Consider the following 9,526-nt stretch of genomic DNA (forward strand, 5'->3'; position numbering starts at 1 on the left):
TTTTTAAAACCGCTCCAGGGAGCCACTAGGGCGGCACTAAAGAGCCGCGGGTTGCTGACCCCCGGGTTAACTAGTTAGGCAGTAAAGTGGATGAGAGTAGTCAGTAGATGGGGAAAAACAGGAGATATCCTTGTAAAGTATTATAGCAGGGGTGTCCAAACTTTTTCCACTGAGGGCAGCACACTGAAAAATCAAAGCGAGCGGGGGCCATTTTGATATTTTTTTATTTTAAAAAACCAATACAATATATGTATAAACAAATATACATTTAGGCCTCCACTCAGGCTTGGTCCTGGGGACCCCAAAGGGTTTTGGTCCAAAAAAAAAAAAAGTGTTATTAGTCAGTATTTTTACTTTATTATTACTCAAGGTTTTAATCTCTAGATCAACATTAGGTCTATCTGTCAATATAAGTTTAAACATTTTTTAATTGTATGCTCTTTTTGTCAAAGAAAACCCTGTTTTTTTTATGGAAAAAAACACAAAATGTGCAATATTTTCACCCAATAAAATGTTTAAGTGGAATATTTTTTTTACTGTTTACTTTTAACACAATAATCTCGAGATCAACTTCAGATCCATCCGTCAATTACAAGTTGTAATTGTTGTTTATGTTTTTTGTTTGTTCGTTTTAGGCACTTCTTTAAAAAAAAAACAGCTTAGTTTTTTATATGGCAAACACAAAATATGCAACATTTTCCTCCAAAAATATCTTAAAGTGGAATATTTAATGTGGCGTAATTGGAGCCTTGAATAGGTCAATAATTCATAATGAAATTGTTTTTGATTCATTATTATTTTTTAAAGAAAGAAAAAGCCTGCATGACAGCTTTGTGTTATTAGAGTCAACATTGCAATATTTTATTGTTACTTTTCACCTGTTTGCTCTTTTATACCACTTTTTATGTTTTTTGTTTTTTTAAATCGTATTTTCAGAATGTGCCCTTAAAAAATTACCCCTGGGCCGCACTTTGGACACCACTTTAATATAGCAATGGGAATTTGAGTTTTTTCTTGCCCTGATGTGGGATCTGAGCCGAGGATGTCGTTGTGGCTTGTGCAGCCCTTTGAGACACTCGTGATTTAGGGCTATATAAGTAAACATTGATTGATTGAATATGGTGGAGTGAAGTGTAATTACCCAGTGTGGGCTGCAGAGGGCAACGGTGGGCTTGCCGCAGTGTTCGACCAAGTCTGGGAGGGAATAGGATAGGCTGATTGACAACACTAAATTGGCCCTAGTGTGGGAATGTTGTCTCTGTGTTGGCCCTGAAAATGCCTTATAGTGATGTAGTGAAGAGATTTAGTCAGCAGAGCACCTAATTGGAGTTGACACTTGACAAAAGTAAAAGAGGGAAAGTTGAAGATAAATATATTTCAAGTTAATTAAAGCATTTCTTTTTCAAGCCTGTGTAAACTACCCTCATTTTGACGTTACTACCGACAATAACGTCTAACATTACGTCGTGTGCGTCTTCAAACCTCTGTTTAGACATATGTGAAGTGAAGTGAATTATATTTATATAGCGCTTTTCTCTAGTGACTCAAAGCGCTTTTACATAGTGAAACCCAATATCTAAATTACATTTAAACCAGTGTGGGTGGCACTGCGAGCAGGTGGCTAAAGTGTCTTGCCCAAGGACACAACGGCAGTGACTAGGATGGCGGAAGCGGGTATCGAACCTGGAACCCTCAAGTTGCTGGCACGGCCACTCTACCAACCGAGCTATACCGCCCCACTGTGTGTGGAGTGTGCATGTTTTCCTGTACGTGTGGGGTTTACTTCCGTTTTCTCCCACATTCCAAAAATATTCATTGAGGCTTCATTGGAGACTGCAAATCAGGGGTATCAAACGTGCGAACAGGTTTTTTCCAGCCCCCGTGATGAGTTTACCAAGTATAAAAATGAGCTGCTTTTTTATTTTATTTTTATTTTTTTAATTTTAATGAAAGAAACTGCTGTTCTAAATGTGTCCACTGGATGTCACAATAGCAATTCTGTTAGGCAAGCAAACGGTTTATACCGTGGCTAAGCAAGAGGTACACGGTAAAGGGGGACTGTGGCTCCTCCTCCTCGACCCACATGAAACTTAAAACCTGCCTTTGCTCAAAAGTTTTCATTATGTCTTCTTATTCTTATACTCTTTCAAATTTTCTTGTATTCAGACTTGAGATGTCCGATAATATTGGCCTGCCGATATTATCGGCCGTTAAATGTGTTAAAATGTAATGACAGAAATTATCGGTATCGTTTTTTTTATTATCGGTATGGTTTTTTTGTTTTTTTGTTTTGTTTTTTTAAATTATTAAATTAACATAAAAAACACAAGATACACACTTCTTTCTGTTATTAATAATCTGGTTCCTACATTATATATCAATATACAGGTAAAAGCCAGTAAATTAGAATATTTTGAAAAACTTGATTTATTTCAGTAATTGCATTCAAAAGGTGTAACTTGTACATTATATTTATTCATTGCACACAGACTGATGCATTCAAATGTTTATTTCATTTAATTTTGATGATTTGAAGTGGCAACAAATGAAAATCCCAAATTCCGTGTGTCACAAAATTAGAATATTACTTAAGGCTAATACAAAAAAGGGATTTTTAGAAATGTTGGCCAACTGAAAAGTATGAAAATGAAAAATATGAGCATGTACAATACTCAATACTTGGTTGGAGCTCCTTTTGCCTCAATTACTGCGTTAATGCGGCGTGGCATGGAGTCGATGAGTTTCTGGCACTGCTCAGGTGTTATGAGAGCCCAGGTTGCTCTGATAGTGGCCTTCAACTCTTCTGCGTTTTTGGGTCTGGCATTCTGCATCTTCCTTTTCACAATACCCCACAGATTTTCTATGGGGCTAAGGTCAGGGGAGTTGGCGGGCCAATTTAGAACAGAAATGCCATGGTCCGTAAACCAGGCACGGGTAGATTTTGCGCTGTGTGCAGGCGCCAAGTCCTGTTGGAACTTGAAATCTCCATCTCCATAGAGCAGGTCAGCAGCAGGAAGCATGAAGTGCTCTAAAACTTGCTGGTAGACGGCTGCGTTGACCCTGGATCTCAGGAAACAGAGTGGACCGACACCAGCAGATGACATGGCACCCCAAACCATCACCCAACCATGCAAATTTTGCATTTCCTTTGGAAATCGAGGTCCCAGAGTCTGGAGGAAGACAGGAGAGGCACAGGATCCACGTTGCCTGAAGTCTAGTGTAAAGTTTCCACCATCAGTGATGGTTTGGGGTGCCATGTCATCTGCAATAATGAGCAGTGTCTTTATGGAAGACCTGGAAACCACCGCCATCAATCCAGCACCCATACACTGCAGACCCACCTTCTGGAGAAGATACGTGGATGACATTTTGGAGAAAATAACAGTGGTAAACATAAACACACATAATCTTACAGACCACCTCAACAGTATTGACAAGACTGGAAACAAATTCACACATGAAGAGGAAATTAACTGGACCGTACCTTTTGATGTTCGGAGGTCCAGAGTAGATATTGGTCGGTGTGTGTCGGTTTTCGATGAACAGTAATGTTTGGACTGCCGTCATCTTTGTGGTGGATTTTAATGTCCAAAAAATGTGTGGTCCCGTTCATTTCCTCTTCATGTGTGAATTTGGTGTTTCCAGTCTTGTCAATACTGTTGAGGTGGTTTGTAAGATCAAGTGTGTTTACCACTGTTATTTTCTCCAAAATGTCATCCACGTATCTTCTCCAGAACCCTTTAGAATAGTTTTTACCTCCGTTTCTTACGGTTTGTTGAGTTAGCACTGGATTGATAGGTGGACGTGACAAAGGAGGTATTTGATACCTAGAAGAGTTTGCATAGTGTTTTTAGTTCAATCCCACAAAGACTGTAACTTAAAGTTTAATCCTGGCTTTGTAGATACACTGAGAGAAAGTCTAAGCTCATTGTGTTTTTGAAGCTGTTTCCTCAGACTTTTCAATGAACTTGAAGTGTTTTATCCAGAGGATTAGTTGTGATTTTTACGTTTTCGTTATGTGCTTGTTCTATTTTTGGCCAAAGTAAAACAAAGAAAACAACCAGGAGTTGTCTTTATTTTTAAGTTATCATGCCATGATTTTACTATTACAGCCCACTTGGGAATAGATTTTCCTCCATGCGGCCCCTGAGCTAAAATGAGTTTGACACCCCTGCTGTAAATTGTCCATAGATATGAATGTGAGTGTGAATGATTGTTTGTCTCTATGTACCCTGGGATTGGCCGTGCTTATTTTGGTTAGGCTGTCAATGAGCTGGCCCATTGTACGTTAGCATTAAGCTAGCGGCATTAAGCCAACCTTCATCCTGCATAACTCTATTGATTTTCTCCAGTTTATTTCAAACTATTTTATTATTTAAAACATGATTCCTATATGTATGTGCACTTCGTGTATACAGTATAATGTACTATCCTTTGTGTGCTTAGTTTTACAGTGACTTCATTGTAGAGAACATCAATAAACTACCACAAGTTTTTTTTTCCGTCTCTAATTCAAAGGACTGTTCACATATTTGGCCAACTAAATTGCAACATTAAGGGAGGGCAGAATGTAGTGTAGCTTGTGTTCCCTTTCACAATAAGCAGCAACAATTGAAAAATAGACAACAATATAACATTTATTTCTAATAACGAATAACATATATTTGTTTTTAAATATAGATAACATTCAAGTATGTTGTTTCTTGTCACAGTTTGGTTTTGAACACTGCCCACTTCCTCTATTTGCTCTTGAAGTCTGGTCCCTGTGGTCACAGGCGGTGTCAGCATTTCCAAGGAATAAGTTTCATTTCTGAACCCATTGGTCTTGCACAGGCCTGTATGACTCGCCCAAATTCCTTGTCATTGTTTGTTTTACTTGCTGCCAGCAGTATTTTCTACTCGGTATCTGTCTCTGGCTTCTTTCAACATGTTCCTCATTTAAATTGTCCAAGCACATGGTTGCAGGTGCATAGGGATCATACATCCAAGAATTGTCGACAAAACATTGTGTATCATTTTCCAAATTTGCTTTTTTTAAATCACATTTCCGAAGAATATTTGCATGGTCCACGTTCGTTCATTCTCCCTTTTCTGTTGACACACGGTTTCTGCTTGTAAGTACTCCGTGCGTGTGCTTTGCCTAACATGCGCCTATGCTTGTAAAACCAGCAATGTCACCATGCGTGCCCTAATGTCCGTTATAGTACCGTTTTTAATTCATTAGTACCGCAATACTTTATTAGTACCGGTATAAAGTACAATCTAGGGTTGTACGGTATACCAGTAATAGTATAGTACCACGATACTTAATGAATCATATTCGGTAATATACTGCCCCTAAAAAGTACCGGTCCCCCACCCGTCGTGTCATGCAGAACGCCCTCAGGAAGAGGTGCTTTAAAGGGGAACATTATCACCAGACCTATGTAAGCGTCAATATATACCTTGATGTTGCAGAAAAAAGACCATATATTTTTTTAACCGATTTCCGAACTCTAAATGGGTGAATTTTGGCGAATTAAACGCCTTTCTAATATTCGCTCTCGGAGCGTGACGTCACATCGGGAAGCAATCCGCCATTTTCTCAAACACCGAGTCAAATCAGCTGTGTTATTTTCTGTTTTTTCGACTGTTTTCCGTACCTTGGAGACATCATGCCTCGTCGGTGTGTTGTCGGAGGGTGTAACAACACGAACAGGGACGGATTCAAGTTGCACCAGTGGCCCAAAGATGCGAAAGTGGCAAGAAATTGGACATTTGTTCCGCACACTTTACCGACGAAAGCTATGCTACGACAGAGATGGCAAGAATGTGTGGATATCCTGCGACACTCAAAGCAGATGCATTTCCAACGATAAAGTCAAAGAAATCTGCCGCCAGACCCCCATTGAATCTGCCGGAGTGTGTGAGCAATTCAGGGACAAAGAACCTCGGTAGCACGGCAAGCAATGGCGGCAGTTTGTTCCCGCAGACAAGCGAGCTAACACCCCTGGATGTCTTGGCTCACACCGTCCCTTATGCCACCGAAGATGATCAAGAGAAGAATATCGACCCTAGCTTCCCTGGCCTGCTGACATCAACTCCAAAACTGGACAGATTAGCTTTCAGGAAAAGAGCGCGGATGAGGGTATGTCTACAGAATATATTAATTGATGAAAATTGGGCTGTTTGCACTCTCAAAGTGCATGTTGTTGCCAAATGTATTTCATATGCTGTAAACCTAGTTCATAGTTGTTAGTTTCCTTTAATGCCAAACAAACACATACCAATCGTCGGTTAGAAGGCGATCGCCGAATTCGTCCTCGCTGGCTGTCGTGTCGTTTTCGTCGGTTTCGCTTGCATACGGTTCAAACCGATATGGCTCAATAGCTTCAGTTTCTTCTTCAATTTCGTTTTCGCTACCTGCCTCCACACTACAACCATCCGTTTCAATACATTCGTAATCTGTTGAATCGCTTAAGCCGCTGACATCCGAGTCTGAATCCGAGCTAATGTCGCTATAGCTTGCTGTTCTTTCCGCCATGTTTGTTTGTGTTGGCTTCACTATGTGACGTCACAGGAAAATGGACGGGTGTTTATAACGATGGTTAAAATCAAGCACTTTGAAGCTTTTTTTAGGGATATTGCGTGATGGGTAAAATTTTGAAAAAAACTTTGAAAAATATAATAAGCCACTGGGAACTGATTTTTAATGGTTTTAACCATTCTGAAATTGTGATAATGTTCCCCTTTAAGATATGGCTAGCTAGCTAGCGGCTAATGTCTATCCGCATTCAGCAGTGTTGTAACTACTTCAATATCACTAATTCTTGTCTCCATGGAGACAAATCAAGTATGACTGGTATCGTCCCTGTAGAACACGTGATAGATTTAGATGCTTCCCTTTACACCGCAGCATATCGGAGCCATGAAATGGATGAGTAAAATGTTGTCTGTAGTTGACAACGTCAAGACAAACCTTGACTTTGAACACACTAATCACATGTGAATGTAGAGTATACTTAATCAACATGTCACACTAAGGGTGGCCGAATGGACAACGCCAACACTGTCATAAACATGTGCCATATAGTGAAACAACACTAAACAACAATGACAAACACATTTTGGTAGAATATTTGCACCGCAACACAACAGAATTCCCTGCTGCGCCAACTCTTCCGGGACGCTACAATATAAACAAACGCCATTGGTGGATCTACACCTACCATCCACTGTGATAATACCATGTACTGGAGCGTATCTAGTCAATACTACTATGATTAAATCGATATTTTTAGCATCACAAAATCTTCTTTTTTTTAAATTTATATTATGTTTATAAACTCAGGAAATATGTCCCTGGACACATGAGGACTTTAAATATGACCAATGTATGATCCTGTAACGACTTGGTATCGGATAGATACCCACATGTGTGGTATCATCCAAAACTAATGTAAAGTATCAAACAACAGAAGAATAAGTGATTATTACATTTTAACAGAAGTGTAGATAGAACATGTTAAAAGAGAAAGTAAGCAGATATTAACAGTAAATGAACAAGTAGATTAATAATTCATTTTCTACCACTTGTCCTTAATAATGTTGACAAAATAATAGAATGATAAATGACACAATATGTTACTGCATATGTCAGCAGCTAAATTAGGAGGCTTTGTTTGTTTACTCACTCTACTAAAAGACAGGTTGTCTTGTATGTTCACTATTTTATTTAAGAACAAACTTGCAATAAGAAACATATGTTTAATGTACCCTACGATTTTTTGTTAAAATAAAGCCAATAATGAAATTTTTTGTGGTCCCCTTTATTTAGAAAAGTACTGAAATATTTTGGTACCAGTACCAAAATATTGGTATCGGGACAACACTAGTACAATTTTACAAACATTTTTTAAATCAGTTATCCATCCATCCATCCATTTTCTACTGCTTATTCCCTTTGGGGTTGCGGGGGGCGCTGGAGCCTATCTCAGCTACAATCAGGCGGAAGGCGGGGTACACCCTGGACAAGTCGCCACCTCATCGCAGGGCCAACACAGATAGACAGACAACATTCACACTCACATTCACACACTAGGGCCAATTTAGTGTTGCCAATCAACCTATCCCCAGGTGCATGTCTTTGGAAGTGGGAGGAAGCCGGAGTACCCGGAGGGAACCCACGCAGTCATGGGGAGGACATGCAAACTCCACACAGAAAGATCCCGAGCCCGGGATTGAACCCAAGACTACTCAGGACCTTCGTATTGTGAGGCAGACGCACTAACCCCTCTTCCACCGTGCTGCCCCTAGATCAGTTATATGGGTTAGAAATAAGAGGTCTCAGAAGCAAATGTTGCTTTATTTAATTTTGATGATTAATAGAAAACTAATGTTCTCTTTCATGAAGAGGCTGTAGCTATGGAGCCATTTTTCAATGGTTAATGCCATACTTATTTCATTTTGATAGAAGAATTTTAAGATTATTAATTTTGGTAGAGGTCTGCATTGGACGTGTTGTACTTTGAACATGGTGGGTATGTCTTCTCCCGCTAGGCTTCAAAGCCGAGTGGCTGGCGGTGAAGGACGAGCATCTGTATGTTGGAGGTCTGGGGAAGGAGTGGACCACCACGTCTGGGGAATTTGTCAACGACAACCCAGAGTGGGTGAAGTTGGTGGGGTTCCGCGGGGACGTGGAGCACCAGAACTGGGTCCCCATGTACAAGTCACTGAAGTCCGCAGCGGGAATACAACCTCCAGGTCGGTTTTTCTGACGAGGCTTCGGTTCTTCTCGCCCGTTTCTTGACCAGTGCGTGTTCCTCCCATCTCTGCAGGTTACCTCATTCACGAGTCGGCGGTGTGGAGCGACACGCTGCAGCGCTGGTTCTTCCTGCCCCGCCGCGCCAGCACGGAGCGCTACGAGGAGACGGCGGACGAGCGCCGGGGCACCAACCTCGTCCTGAGCTGCTCGCCAGACTTCAAAGACGTGACTGTTAGCCAGGCGGGCCCGCTGGACCCCACCCACGGCTTCTCCTCATTTAAGTTCGTGCCCAACACGGACGACCAGATCATCCTGGCGCTCAAGTCAGAGGAAGACGCCGGGAAAATCGCCACGTACATCATGGCCTTTACGCTGGACGGACGCACCCTCCTACCGGAGACCAAGATCGGGGACGTGAAATACGAAGGCTTGGAGTTCATCTAGAAGCAGCACTGAGGTTCCATGTTGTTTACAATCCTGTCACTGTTCTTGTCGCTGCTTCCTCTCTCTAAAGGACGGCCGTGAGGATCAACTGCTGGACAATGAGCACCAGCAGAAGCAATGGTAGCAATGAGGAGTACCTTCCTCTCCAGGACAGCACTGTCTTCTTGTCATCATGAATGTAAAAGACACTGATTACAATATGACTGTTTTTTCCTCCAGCACATACTGTATGTACAGTCCGTTGTTTTACTCTTGGCTCCAACATTAAACACCTACTTTCCGGATACACCACATCAGCTTGTTTCTATTCCTCCAAGATCTTTTCAGTTTTCCAGAGAA

At 41.0% G+C, this 9,526-nt stretch overlaps 1 protein-coding gene across 2 annotated transcripts in view; it reads left to right on the forward strand.

Annotated features, from left to right (window-relative positions):
* cant1a (calcium activated nucleotidase 1a) overlaps positions 1 to 9,480 on the forward strand; it is a 49,953-nt gene extending 40,473 nt beyond the window's left edge. For both annotated transcript variants that reach the window (XM_061974137.1, XM_061974136.1), the window contains exons 3-4: positions 8,539 to 8,742; positions 8,817 to 9,480. In XM_061974137.1, coding sequence (XP_061830121.1) covers positions 8,539 to 8,742; positions 8,817 to 9,187 — 575 coding nt within the window. In that variant the 3' untranslated portion in view covers positions 9,188 to 9,480. The remainder of the gene's footprint in view (positions 1 to 8,538; positions 8,743 to 8,816) is intronic.
* Positions 9,481 to 9,526: the final 46 nt, after the last annotated feature.

This window comes from Nerophis lumbriciformis, linkage group LG22 (genome assembly GCF_033978685.3).
Source record: "Nerophis lumbriciformis linkage group LG22, RoL_Nlum_v2.1, whole genome shotgun sequence".
Taxonomy (NCBI): Eukaryota; Metazoa; Chordata; class Actinopteri; order Syngnathiformes; family Syngnathidae; genus Nerophis; species Nerophis lumbriciformis.